The 15,265-nt window shown below is 36.1% G+C and overlaps 1 protein-coding gene across 8 annotated transcripts in view; it reads right to left on the minus strand.

Moving 5' to 3' along the window:
- TRDN (triadin) overlaps positions 1–15,265 on the minus strand; it is a 373,155-nt gene that overhangs the window by 133,622 nt on the left and 224,268 nt on the right. For all 8 annotated transcript variants that reach the window (XM_082668827.1, XM_082668826.1, XM_082668823.1 and 5 more), the window contains 3 exons: positions 14,948–15,001; positions 10,176–10,205; positions 723–752 (listed from right to left, as the gene is read on the minus strand). In XM_082668827.1, the coding sequence (XP_082524953.1) occupies positions 723–752; positions 10,176–10,205; positions 14,948–15,001 (114 nt within the window). The remainder of the gene's footprint in view (positions 1–722; positions 753–10,175; positions 10,206–14,947; positions 15,002–15,265) is intronic.

Genomic DNA, 15,265 nt, shown 5'->3' on the forward strand with positions numbered 1-15,265 from the left:
GTTGAAAGAAATGTAAACAGAAAGCCATTACTCATGAAACTTTCAAAGATAAAGTATACTCCCTCAACACATTGATTACACTGTAATGTTTCCTACGCCTCCTCCCATTCTCTCCCCTTAAATTTCTCAGTGTTGCTCAGAGGTATTGCTGATTATCATAGGTGTTTCCATTAGTTAATTGTAAAACATTATTTGACAATGAACCTAGGATTATACTGTTTAACTATTTTAAATGACTTATATCTTGTAGTCTTCTTAAATGTATATGAACACATAAACACCCTGTACACATAAACCCTTATGAGCAAATACAAAAGACACAGGTATACTTGCCACATGATTTATGATTTTATTCAAGACTTAAAGGAACTACTCAGTTCCATCGATGCTGGTATATCCAAGATTAATTAAATTTATGCTTTTTAGCAAAGTAAATGCTTGTTACTGAACATCGTTCAATTTCTTGTCCAGCAAACATTTCTTTGAAAATAATTACTGTGAAAGGTAAACATAGGCAGTATTTATTTTTATCACTGCCAAATATTTCTCATAGCATTATTGTCAGGAAAGATTTGACTCTCTCTCTTTTTCTTTCTTTCTCAATATTCTCTCTCTCTCTTTTATCCCATATTAAGTTTTTTCTTTGGTGTGACTCCTTTAAAAAGGAATGCTGCTTGGGGGTTCATTAAATATAAGACAGAAAAAGGAAATATTCCCAATACCTTCTGCAGTTGTTCTTGTTTTCTTGGAATCTGAAAATACAAATATAAATTACTGACAAAGCAGATAAGAAAAATCAACAACTGATAAGCTCACAACAAAATGTCCATACACTCTGAAATCATTTTCAATGAAATGGATTGATTGCATGTTGTATTTCTAGAATATGGGGCTTAAAGATAAATTATTCCGTTTTTGAGAGGAGGAGTATTAGATTAAGGCAAGAAGTGAGAAACTTTTGATGTATAAAATATAGAAAAAATACAAAGGAAAATATCCACATCTAATTTGCATAGAAATTACATTGTGTCTATAGCAGCTAATGACCTTTTAATAAAATGTCAAACTGGGCAGATATACTGTCTGTTTCTATAGAGATGGGTTGGAATCCATGAATTTAGTTGGCAATTTCTTCATTTGTTCAATCTATAGCAATCCTGGTGAAATGTATTGTACTCTCCTTGAATAATTGATGCATTTCCAGTACAAACATTAACTTATTCATATTGTAATGAAAAAGAAACAGGTGATGATGGCTCATGGGTTACTGACGAACATATCATTTATTTAGTAACTGCTATGTAGTAACATGCATTCAGTGGTCAAAAGCCATCTATTCAATTTTTAGTCTTTTGGGTGTTCAGCCTATATCTGAGAAATTTATTATTTCCAGTATTTTTATACCATGAAACTCTCTGTTCCTATCACTTGAAATTAAAAACAAGTGTTTTTTTAACTTGTTTATTTTAGAATGGAGGCATCTTAAATTTTTGCTTAGAATATTTCATTCTGTATATTCTGTTTTCTTTCTTTTACCTCTTCTGTAACTTAGTTTTGAAATTATCTGAATATTACTGAAATTAGAATCAAAATAATGAACTATGAATTTATGCTTGCAAAACATAAACTGTTCTCTGGCTGACAATTATATGGCTTAGAACCTAGAGCAATAGATATTCACTAACAATTTGGAAGTTAATGAATCTGTGTGCCTTATAGTGATGTAGATGGATCATGATTATAGTTCCACAATGAAGTAATGGACCTAAAATGTTTGAAGATGACAGTGAGTAGGAGACTGTTCACAACAGGCAGTTAGATGCTCAACTGAATTGTTTTATGAGAAAATGATAATCAGTAACAGTAATAGTGTGGTGAAAGTAATAACCTACTTCCACAGAAGTAGAAGCTGAAAACACATTTTAGGAGAGCAACTTGGGGAAAAACATCTAGAAAGTCATTAAAATGAGCATACTTTTTGACACAGTAGTTCAACTTCTAGATTTCCAAGGAGAAACATGCAAAATTGTCATAAGAAAATCTTATACGAAGATGCTTTGTGACATTGTTTTATACCTCTAAATAAGGGGAATATTAACCAGTACCCTCCGTACAGTAGGGGAACTCTTCATGGGATTCACAGTATATCCACATAATAGAAAAACATAGTCATTAAAATGATGTTTTGCAACGTCTTCTTTCTGAATTTCTATTTTTTCTGTAATTGGGTTTTGTTTCACGTTTAAGAGAAAAAACAAACCTTATTTTTTAAAATAATATATCCTTGAAACTGAATACTTATTGAGTAAACATTTATTAAACACTATTATGTCCAGTATGCCTTAGTAAGAAGAAGTTTTGACTAAATTTTTCTTAATACCTGTCACCTCACCCCAAAAACCCAATCTTTTTCTTGTTATTCATTTTCTCATCAGGAACTGTAATGAAGTGGACCAAATTCATGATCTAAAACAAATGTGCTTTGCAAGCAATTTCTCATTTGTTTCCTTGATGAGTAATTATCCTAATTAGGTAAGCAGGTAATTCAAATATTAGAAAAATATTATATAAAACAATTCCATATAAGAATGTGATAAATGTCATCTATCATCTTACTCATATGTCTAGCTATTTATTAATAATATGCAGTGGCCACTCTTTTGGAGATACAGATTCTCCTACCACAACAGATGAAAGTCTGAAGTGTATAGTTCAATGGCTAGCACGACTTATCAATTAGTTTGGCTGCAGTATACTGGGATAGGATTTCTGCCTGTCCAAGAGGTTCTGTGATCCTTGCTGAGCAATCTTTTGAGCCCAGAGTACAGCCAATATGCAAAACACAGACATATTATGGTGGGCACCTACAGTTGAAATACAACTGAAGGTAACGCTTGGGAAGAATGTTTGAACAGACAGAGGCTAAAATGTGGCATATTAGGACAAGATTATTTCCAGCCCCCCTATTTTTCAACTAGATGCTGGCATGGGGTAGGGGCAAAAAGCTTAATACAATATATGTAAGTCTGGAATGCCTGTTGTTTTTAATCTGTTTTTCTTTTCCCTGGTAATAAGAATTGATAAATATTGTATTAGATATCCATTGTTCTGTAATAAAAGAATAAAAATAATATGAATTCCAGGGTCAGGTAAAGTACATCACTTACTGAGATAAAGAAAAGTATTTCATAAAGTAGAAATGTAAAAAAATAAGTCATGATCTAATCAAGCAGGTCTTTAAAGTTCAATATATTTGCTGTAAGAACTGGGAGCTGTAGTGAAATGCACTTAAAATGTCATCATAATTTCACGTCTTTTGGTTAGGAGTCAACAGAGTAGCAGACTTACACAAGTAAATACCTGAGAAACCAAAATATATAATGCTTAAAATTGAAAGATCACATACTGACCCTAAAGAGCTATTAGTCCCAGCACTTAATACTCATGCTATTAAACTTCATTACGTGCTCCCAGCACTCTGCTGAAATGGCTTAAAAATATTATAAAGGCTTACTTGGTGAATATACCTCCCTAAAGGCCATCTGCCCAATAATCTGAACAACAGTCTTCTATTAAGAACATTGAGACCCACAGCAGCTGATTGAAAAGCAGTGATGTGTTTGCAATCTGTTCAATTCATCACTCACTGAACTTTAGCGATGTATCAGGTATGGTCTATTATGTTCATGAATGATGCCAGAGGAAAATGAAATACCAATTCATATTGAAGGGAAAAATTAACTCTCTGATAGTCTAATAAATCAGGTAATGAAGTATGCCGTGTGTGTGTGTGTGTGTGTGTGTGTGTGTGTGACTTGCCAATTGGCATCCTTATTCAATTACAACAGAAACTTTGCATTGTTCTTCAGCATGATTCCTCTTCAGATCTCAATGATGAAGTCCTAGAACTTAGGACTAATTCTCACATGCATTCAACTCTACTTGGCCTTGCCCTAAGTTACAGTAAATAATAAATCTCATCTGGCTAGTTCTCAATGGAGCTGTATCCTTCAGAAGATAACCTGTGTTGAAAAACCCACAGGCTTGAGGACTTCCCTGGTGGTGCAGTGGTTAAGAATCCACCTGCCAATGCAGGGGACATGCGTTCAATCCTTGGTCCGGGAAGATGCCACATGCCACAGAGCAACTAAGCCCATGCACCACAACTACTGAACCTGAGCTCTAGAGCCCGCGAGCCACAACTACTGAAGGCCACGTGCCTAGAGCCCGTGCTCTGCAACAAGAGAAGCCACCGCAATGAGAAACCCATGCAAGGCAATGTAGAGTAGGCCCCGCTCGCCGCAACTAGAGAAAGCCCGGGTGCAGGAACAAAGACTCAATGCAGCCAAATATAAATAAATAAAATAAATAAGTTTATTAAAAAAAAAAACCCACAGGCTTTCCAACCCCTAGGATTTCATCAACAAAGCTGAGGTTAGTTGAATGAGATCTACCTAGATCTGCTAGTGCAACTCAAGTAGCAGCTAACGATCATATACACTTAAGATAAAATTGTTAGTAACTGACTATAAATTCCCAGACCTAAAAAGCTCACTATAATACAACTCCCAATTTGAAAAAAAAATCGTTTCTTGCCCGGGATATGAAAATTTGAGTGCCTACTCTTACTTCTTGTGGCTATAATATTTATCTTAAGAGTCCTAGATATTACTGATTCATTCACAGAATAAATATTTGTTGAGCAATGTACAAACTAAGGAAATGTGTTAGTTCCTGTAAGGGATGAAAGTGAATTAGACATGGTCCCTTTAGTCAAAAGTCTTAAAGTCAAGTAGAATAGAAGGAAAATGATGCAAGTAATATGAAGTACAAGGGGCATGAAATAAACAATACTAAGGAAGTACACAAAAACTCTGAAGGGAGATTATAAATGAAAGAGAAATTTTTTTTTTTTTTTTTGCAGTACGCGGGCCTCTCACTGTTGTGGCCTCTCCCATTGCGGAGCACAGGCTCCGGACGCGCAGGCTCAGCGGCCATGGCTCACAGGCCCAGCCGCTCCGCGGCATGTGGGATCCCCCCGGGAACACGAACCCGTGTCCCCTGCCTCGGCAGGCAAACTCTCAACCACTGCGCCACCAGGGAAGCCCCGAGAAAAAATATTTAATTGGGAGGTTCAGACAGACATCCTAGAACAGTGGTCCCCAACCTTTTTGGCACCAGTGACGGGTTTCATGGAAGACAATTTTTCCATGGACGAGGTGCGTGGGGGATGGCTCAGGCAGTAATGCAAGTAATGGGGAGCGGTGGGGAGCAATGGGGAGTGGCAGATAAAGCTTCCCTCACTCGCTCGCTGCTCACCTCCTGCTGTGCGGCCTGGTTCCCCGGGGGGTTGGGGACCCTTGTCCTAGAGGGAAGAGAATTTATCTTGAGCCCTAAGAACACTGAGTATTCATAGAAGGAAAAGGAAAGGGTAAGATCTATTATGATAATAGAAGGGACAATGGCTAGACAGCACATTGTATCTGTAAAATTGAAAGTGACTTAGTATGGATGAAACACATAATATACAAAGGAAGAAACTGGGTGGGAGAGTAGGGTACAGGTTCCACCACGGTGCCCTGGTGGCTTTGCACTAGCCATATATGCCATTCAGGCAAAGATCTGAACCACAGCTAATTCTGAGTCTGGCAGGATGTCTTGTGATCCTTCAAGAACGTTAAGGGGATGGGAGGCCTATGAGGACTTTCTATGAGGTCATCTTCCACATGCCTCTCTGTCTCTCCTGGAGGTTGTCATAAGACAACTTCTCATCACCTCCTGGGTTCTCCTGCCTAGAACCCTTTGAGAACAGACCTGGAGACCACTGGCTGTAGTCCAGATTTGAGTCCTCAGCAAAAAGCTGTCCCTAATTTGTGCTGAATTATCTGGTGTGTTGAATTTTTGGTGTGTGGGACAAGGACAATGAAGAGCTGGCACCTTTAGATACCCTTGCTTTTGCTGGCCATGAAAGTAATAAACTGTCTCAATTTCAAAAGAGATCATTGTATTTTTACTGGTGGAATTTGTCAGTCCTTGGCTTTGACTTTGCCTTGATATGTGCTTGACAGGAGGTCAGGAAACACTCTGTGGGGACTTAAGTTACAGATTAAGGCTTGTAGACTATGTTCTGTGGTCAGTGTGATGCCACTGACTATTTTAAATAGGTAATGACATAAAGTGTTTCATGAAGTCAGTTCAGTATTTTGGAAGAAAATATTTAGGGAAAACATTACAGGCAGAATGATTATTTAGGTCAGAGATACTCAAACGTTTTTATCTCAGGACTCCTATAAAAATCTTAACAATTGTAAAGGACCCCAAACAGCTTTTATTCTATCTATGACATTTATAATTTTTAAAAATAAAGCTGATAATATTTTTAAATATATATTTATTAATCAAAAAATTTTAAACCTGTTACCTGTTACCATAAATATACTTTTTATGACAAATATATTTTCCAATACCAAAAAAATGATGAGATGAAGGACTTTGTTTTACACTTTTGTGAATCTCCTTAATGTCTGGCAAAGATAGTTGGATTTGCATATCTCCTTAAGCATTCATTCTGTTGCAATATCACACACTGTGTAGCTTCTGGAAAACTCTAGTGCACACTCATAAGAGAATGAGAGTGAGAAGGAAATGATAAATCCATATTTTTATCAATATAGTTTTGATCTTGCAGAACCACTGAAAAGGCCTCAGGTACTTCCAGTAGTCCTTGACCACATCTTGAGAACCTCTGATTTTCAAGACCGTTTCCCTGGTTCACGCAAAAGGTTAGTAAGACCAACATGAGGTCACAAATGAGGATGTGAGGTCGCAACTGAAGGAATGGAGGCTGTGAGTGAAGATTAGCTTTTCTGATTACTTTAGGATGGATTAGACAAGAGAGTTTAGTCAAATTAAAAATTCCGGAGGACTAAATTTTAGTGGCAAAGGAAACACAGGAGTCAAAGTTTACACTACAATTTGAGTCCTGGTGTCTGCAAAGAGAATGGGATGACTCTATAAGAAGAAATAAAGGAATAAGCATATGTTTATAAAGAAAAATATAATTTGATTAGGACTTTGACTTTGGGAACCTGATGGACAGTAGGAACGTGTGTTAATAAATCACAAGGAAAGTGTCTGCCGAGGGAGAAAGAGTGGCAACTTCAGTAGAAAAAGGCTTCTCACAGAAGGACCTCAGCTGAACATTTATTCAGAAACATTACTCTACTTAGGCTAAGATATGCTTGCTCTGACACCAAAACTGCTAACGACAGTGAACTTGATGGGCAAAGCTCAATGGAGCCAAGGGTCTCTCTTGCTAAGTTTTGTGGAAGAGATTTGATGAGACATGCTGTAATAAGATCTTAATATGAACAGCAAATCTTCAGAGTTCACTAATGCAAGAAGTTCTTTGTGGCCTGATGCCTGCTTATCATAAAGAAGTTCATATGCACTGTTATTTCTGTATTTTAAAATTCACCACAAAAACTTCTCAAGAGCATTCTAATTAAATCCCTGAAAGCCCCCTTATTCTCTTTTTTTTCAGGAAAGTTGTCAACCTTTAGTATCTTTGACTATATCCAAAAAGGTTGAACGTGAATAAACTTTGTGTAAAATAAAATACTGAAAATCCAAATTGTATGCCACCTGATGATTTGTATTAAACTTGCCTCATTTGAGGAAAAATGTGCTTCCTGCCTCTACGGAAAAGATTTCTATAATCTTTACTGAGATCATTGAAAATAAGAAACAAGAGCCAAGAAGCTTAAGTCCATATACCTCCTCTGCTTTGCTTAACAGAAGATACAGAGAGGGAAATACGAACTCGTGAAATGTAAAATCAAGCCACTGCCTAGAATAGCTGGCCATTAAGCCTATTCTCCTGCTATACATTGAGAGCAATGAAAATTACGCTGAATAGTTTTTACGTTAAATATCATCATCTTACCAATTTAAAAAGTTTTCCAGGGCTTCCCTGGTGGCGCAGTGGTTGAGAGTCCGCCTGCTGGGGCAGGGGACACGGGTTCATGACCCGGTCCGGGAAGATCCCACATGGCGCGGAGTGGCTGGGCCCGTGAGCCATGGCCGCTGAGCCTGCGCGTCCGGAGCCTGTGCTCCGCGACGGGAGAGGCCACAACAGTAAGAGGCCCGCGTACCGCAAAAAAAAAAAAAGTTTTCCAAACAAGAGATGAGAGATAATCCATAAAACCCTTTGGAAATGACAATTTAATAATAATGATGATGATAGTGATGACAATATTAAGAAATAGTCAGGAGTATATGTTTTATATATTTCACAGCTGGTGATGTACACTGGATTACTTGAGTCTCCAAAGGCAAAGCTCTGCTTGGGCTCCCCAGGCTCTTCCAAAACTTGTCCATCGCATATGGACAATTTTTCAGAAAAGTGAAAAAAGCCACGTAATTCAGGAAAAACAGAACCAATCATAGCAACGAGGGGAAAAAAATACGTATAAAGCTTATAGCTGTGAATTGTGATTGGCTACGGCTACTGTTTCATATACCCAGAAGTCTTCTAATACTTTGGTTTGAATGCCAATGAGTGGAAAAATAACTGTTCCTATTACTCCTTTACCTAAATCAAATGGTAAATTGTTCTTTATTCAGAAGGAGGAAGGATGGAGGGAAGATAAACATCTTTGAGCACTTACTATCTGTCAAAAGCTGTATCAGGAACTTACTATCTCTTTTTTCTTGTAAGGTCTCTGTATACACACCACAATGTTGATCATATAAATGATATAATTTCCAAAATGCACTGAAATATTTGCTATGTGTATATGGGGAATTAATACTGATTTCTATGCCTTTACAATAAACACAGTGATATGTATTAGTTGACTTTTATGATACTATGTTTTTCTCTCCTAGGTAAGTAATAACCAACTAAAATATTTTCTCCTTCTCAGATCTATTGACTCTTAGATTCTTGTTTAACAGAAGCAGAATGTGACTCCCAAGCTATCAGGACTATGTAAAATTCTGATGATACTAAATATAAAATATAACACTTGTTTTCTTATTTTTTCTCAGATCATATGAACACTAATTTAGAATATAATTGTCATTTTCAAAGTCATAAGTGATTGCTTATATCTACATGCCATTGCCTAGATTAATAAACAGTAGTGATAGCTAGAGACCCTATCTAAGAGTAGTCAGGCTGTGCATTAGAAACATCTCTAAATAGAGTCACAGTGACTTAGAAGGCCTTAACATTCCCATCAAGTTGAATAAAGTTTAGACAGTTTTCTTCTTGACTATAGGCCCCTGACCACCCTTTTAGCAGAGCATTTACTTTAGAAAACTTGCAGTTGTAAATTCTTTCTCTGTCCCTTTGAAACATAAATCTTCTACAACCAGAAATATCTTTCTCAAGATCTGCAAGACATCACTTTGAAACATAATCATCAAAGGAGATAGCAGTCCTATATCCCAGTCTCTGTGGAAGGGTAGGAGCCTAATTTCATAGGAAATTAAAAAACCCAGATGGCCTCATCACATTGACCAGCTCCCACTCCAAACCCACCAACATCCTCCAGTGCTTTTCTACGAGCTCATACCAGAACTTTAAAACTCTCATTTTTGTTTCAGCGGAGTTGAGCTCAATTTCTCCTATTGTAAACAGACTCGACCCCTATCACAATAGTCTTGAATAAAGTCTCTCTTGCCTGTATAAGTCCATCAGGTGCAGTCTCTTTTTGACAGCAGGGAATAAATGGCTCCGTATCAAGACATCCTGGCAAAAGGACGTGGAGTGCAAGTGATGGACTATGATTTATTTTCAACATAATAGAACAAAATAACATCAGTTGCTTGTCAGTGTCAGAGATATAAGTAGTCAATATGAGAAAATTGGTCTGTATTTTATGTATTTTTGAAATTCGATAAAATTGCTAATGAAATAGGAGGCCCGGGATTTTGAGAGGTTGTGTTTTACCCCCTGTATATTGAGAAATATTAGATTAAAATTACTTTTTAAAAAAGTAGTTCACCCTTTAGTGTGAAGTGATGTTCTAGAAAAAACACATTCACACAAAATGTATGCACATAATAGCTCCAAAGTAAACACAGACAAGCTGGCAGTCAAAATTCAACTCTGATTATTGGTAAATTGTTCACACAAAAAGCACAGTGGAACTTTGCATAAAACATACCTTCCTTCTTTTCATCTTTTTTAGTTGTTGCTGAAATAAGGGAAAGAAAATAGTGTTAAAACATATTAAATAGCCATTCCTCAGAAAACTGAGAATATGAGGATGTAGTGCATATATTCATAAACTTAGTGGTTATCAATGCACAAATTAATTCATCCAAATCTGAAATAAGAGAATTGAAAATATTATTTCATATAAAGTTTTTCTTTTAATTCAGATATAAACATAAAACCAATAAAGGAGAATAAAAATATATTGTTATATATTTTAACAAGAAGTTAAAATAATAAGTATGTGTTTAGCATAATTACATTTTAGGTTTGTAATTGTTATATCTGACCAAACCACAATTACTTCTAAAATAAAAGGAATAGATCTATGCAAAAAATAGAGTCCATAAATTATCTGTGCCTAGTTACCGAAGAATTATATACCAGTTTATAATTGAAGGTTGATGGGTGGTTGAAGGTTGGTGGGTTTTACTCACTGTCATCTGGAAAGCCCTGTGATCTGTCAAGCTGGATTCTGGCCCAGAAGTTAATCAAAACCAGGGTTTCAGGGTCCAACTGTTTCCATAATGGTTTTGTAATTTTTGTTCATGTGTCCCACTGCTGGCACGCAATTCAGCTCACCTGACTCTAATCTATTTAACTGGATTACAATGGCTGGATGACTGATTTACTGAGTGGGAGGGATTCTTAACTATTTAGCTCTTGTTTTTCACATTGTAATGAGACTGTAATGAACCCTGAAATCTCCACCAAAAAACTATTAGAACTAATAAATCAGTTTAGTAAAGTTGCAGGATACAGGATTAATATACAGAAATCTGTTGCTTTTCTATGCACTAATAATGAACTATCAGAAAGAGAAAGCAAGAAAACAATCCTGTTTAAAATTGCATCAAAAAGAATAAAATACCTAGGAATAAGCTTAACCAAGGAGGTGAAAGACCTATACTCTGAAAACTAGAAAACACTGATAAAGCAATATGAAAATGATACAAAGAAATGGAAAGATAACCCATGTTCTTGAACTGGAAAAATTAATATTGTAAAAATGTCCATACTACACAAAGCAATATACAGATTTGATGCAAACCCTATCAAAATGCCAATGACATTTTTTATAGAACTAGAACAAATAATCCTAAAATTTATATGGAACCACAAAAGACCCCGAATTTCCAAAGCAATCTTGAGACTGCAATGGCTAATGTTTTAGTTATTTTGTTCTTTTTGTTCTCTAATAGATGGGATACTTTTATGTTTGCTTTGAGACCAAAAGGAAAAAAAATACACCAAAATACACTAACACAGATGCATATAGACCCATCTTTTTTTAAAATGAGAAATAAGTTTACTGTTTAAGCCACGCATGATATTGTTATAGCAGCCCAAACTAAGATAACATGTGAATCTACAATCATCTCAGTAGTTGAAAGGAAATAGAAATACCATCTTCCTGGCTCAGTGTACTGTCCCCCTTTCCAAATGTACACCCACCCACCCACAGGACTCCACAGGCACATCCCTAGATTTATGCACAGAGTAAGATCCAATACCCTGGTACATCATGAGAGATAAGTGGCAGCACCACACCAGAGCATCAACTGCAGTATCTTGAGATGGGGATTTAGGAAATATTTGATGTAGACCCATCTTTTAAGGCGAGTTCCATTATGGTTCCTGTCCTCACTGGAGCATTTCATTCTCAACAGGTGTCTTCCTAGCTGTTACAACTAACTGATTAAAAAATGATTCCTGGGCTTCCCTGGTGGCGCAGTGGTTGAGAGTCCGCCTGCCGGTGCAGGGGACACGGGTTCGTGCCCCGGTCCGGGAAGATCCCACATGCCGCGGAGCGGCTAGGCGCGTGAGCCATGGCCGCTGAGCCTGCACGTCCGGAGGCTGTGCTCCGCAACGGGAGAGGCCACAGCAGTGAGAGGCCCGCGTACCGAAAAAAAAAAAAAAAAGATGATTCCTTATTTCTCTCCTTCCTTCCTCCATTTTGGTCTATATTCCATTCCTGCACCACAACTTATTGTGTAATATCTATTAACTAGATTGATATCCCATCTAAGTTCTAACTGGCTACAGAAAAATCATTGCCTGGATAACATTCCGTCTGCTCAACATAAACCTGCCCAAAAGTGAATCCTCTTCTTTTCCCTGAAGCTCCTTCCTTCCCCTGGGACTTATCACTATGACAATTATAATGATCCTATTCACCAACACTCGAAAGCTCAGTACCATTTTTATTTTTTCTTTGTTTCATCTGTACAGTTTATCAAATATTATGTCTTCAAAATGTTCACCTTACTTGCATTTCTCTAAAGTCATCTGCGCCATCCTAGTTGAGGTTATTGTCTCATGTCTTGATGATGACAACAACCTTTCATAATTATCGCTCTTTATATCTACTTAAGTCATTCACTTACTAGCAATGCTTTTTTTTCTTCCAGTTTATTTTTTAGTCATGCTACAAACTCAAGTCACCCCTCATCCATGAGGAATCCCTCTTACTGAAAATCACTTTGTCTTAATTCTTTGGCATTTATTATCTCTACAATTCAATTCAGCACTACAAGATATTCAATTTGTGTTGTTACTTAAATTTCTCATATCTCCAAATTGTAATCTCCTGTAGTATAAAGACATTTATGTCATTGTCTTCTCAGTGCCTCCAAACTCTTTGTTAAAATAATTTTTTAAGTACTTCCAAAAAAGAATGCTATATCTGAATTATAATTAATAAGTACATATATACATAATTTATATAAAATTAGGGTTTAAATAGTTCCTTTGTTATAAAAGTAAAAAAAATAAATAAATGAAGAGATATACTCTAACTTTTATCCCACTATAAACATCACTGTCAATTCTGTCACTGTATCTATCAAAATTATCAGTCTCTGCTATAGCAGTATTGCCATTGTGTTTAAGCTGTCTCCACATGGAGTACTTGCAAATATTAATTACTTCTATGCATAATTTAATTATGCAGCTGTGGTGTTATAAAACCTGTCTACGAAAGGTCTACTGAGTATGTGCACAACACAAGTGACATTTATCCCTGTTTGGTGTGTCCCTGCTTTGATGTGTCATTACAATTTAAATTGTGAACATATATATATATAGCCCCTAACTCTTGCCTTGTACACTGTTCTCAATCAGCACTTTCATCTAATCTCATAAAAGGATAGTTTTACAAGTCTTCGAAACTCTACCTGATTATTCACTCAACAATAAATGCTTTATTCGGAAAGCATTAAGTTCTGAGTCTGCCTAATCCAATGTACTTGGAATGTAAAAGCCCATGGCCCCGAGCTCAAATCTGAAGCAGATTTCCAAATGCCTCTTCAATTCTCTCCCCTGAACTCCTCTAATAGGAGGCTGAAGTAACACTAAGTGCCTGCCTCGAGTCATAGTTCCACACCTACCATGACCTTCAGAAGCCTCAGTTAAAACAGACTGTGCCAGGCTATTGTGTTTTATGAGAACATATATGCATTAACTGCAATAATTCTTGAACTAGGTAGTCATTCACTTAAGGAATCCGCTCTGAGCTGCATTTTCATGAATAGAAAACACAAAAGTGATGATAATATTTGCCCTGCTTTTCTACCTCCCATAATATTAATGACATTCCTGATGAGAACTCTTCTAAAGAAGAATCAGTTTTGTTGATCAACCCAATGATCAAATGAAAACTAAAACCTTGTATCGTAGTTCTTAACCATTCTAGCACATATACTTTATAAACAACATGACTGGGTCAAATGGCTAGTCAACCCATTTTACCAATATTTACTAGGATGATTCTGTATGTCGTTGGGTCCAGGATTAAATGTAACAGAAAATTTTGGATCAGATGGAATCATGTCATGTGCTCAGCAGACTTCTCAAAGTCTGCTACAAGGGGCTTCTGCACAGAAACAAATGTACCACCACCTAAATGCATCTCCTTTATTGGTCAATGCTGTATAATGTGGCAAAGGAGAAAAAATAAAGATTTTCTCCAGTAAATATTTTACTTTTACTTTCCTAAGAGTGTTCTATAAAGTGGAAAATGGAGTTAGAGTAGCTTTCTCAAAGGATGTGATTTCAGGTGATAGTTTAAAAATAACATTACAGGAAAATTATTTTAAAGAAGTACTTTTCCCAAATCGATGATTTAAAGAATCAATATACTTTCTAAAGTTCTCTTAAACAAAACCACTTTTGATGTCCCAAAGATATTAGTGAGTGATAAAACAAATTTTCTCAGATGGCTCATAAAAGCTAGGATAATTACTTTGTAGTCATATCTGATTTTTGCAGTCTCGATATACAGATGAAGTAGTATTAATTTAATAACATTCTGACTGAATTTTCTAGTATGACACAAATTTAAATGCATAACTAAAAACATTGGAAATTTTATATATTTGTGTATCTCTATCTGTCCATCATATTATCTTCTATGTATCAATTAATCTATGGTTTATTTTTGGATGTACAAGTAAAAGCTCAATGACAAACCTGGAGTCGAGATACGAATTCTTGGGTCATTCAGTGTCTCCTCTGCAAATGTGGCATTACTCTCAGTTGCACTTTCTCCAATAACTAAATAAATTCTTGAAATGTGCATCTTCATGCAACAACAAAATGTTTTCTATAATAACCCAGCAGATGGTGCTATTCTGCAATAAACAGCTTTGGCTATTGTCAATAAAGTGCTACTATAAGTTTTTTTTTAAAAGCAATAGAATTTTTAAGTGTTTTGTTGCCTACCTTGTGCTGCAACTTTTATTGTCCCTTGTTTGGCTTCTGGGACTTTGCCAGGATCTTATGGAAAAAAAAAAAAAAGAGACATAAATAAATTACCATGAAGTACTATTTCAGAAGGATATATAACAACAAAAAAAGGAAAAATTATAAAAACACAAACATAAAAACACTGCCCTTGGCACTCAGAATTTTTGTTAAGAAATGAACACAATTATTAGGAGAACCACTGAGAATTAGGCTTACCGAGACAGAAATAAAGTAACTGAACCAAATAAAATCATAAAATAAAGTTTCCCAAAACTATTTTGCTTCACTGTTAAC

Source organism: Grampus griseus, assembly GCF_964374135.1.
Source record: "Grampus griseus genome assembly, chromosome: 13".
Lineage (NCBI taxonomy): Eukaryota > Metazoa > Chordata > Mammalia > Artiodactyla > Delphinidae > Grampus > Grampus griseus.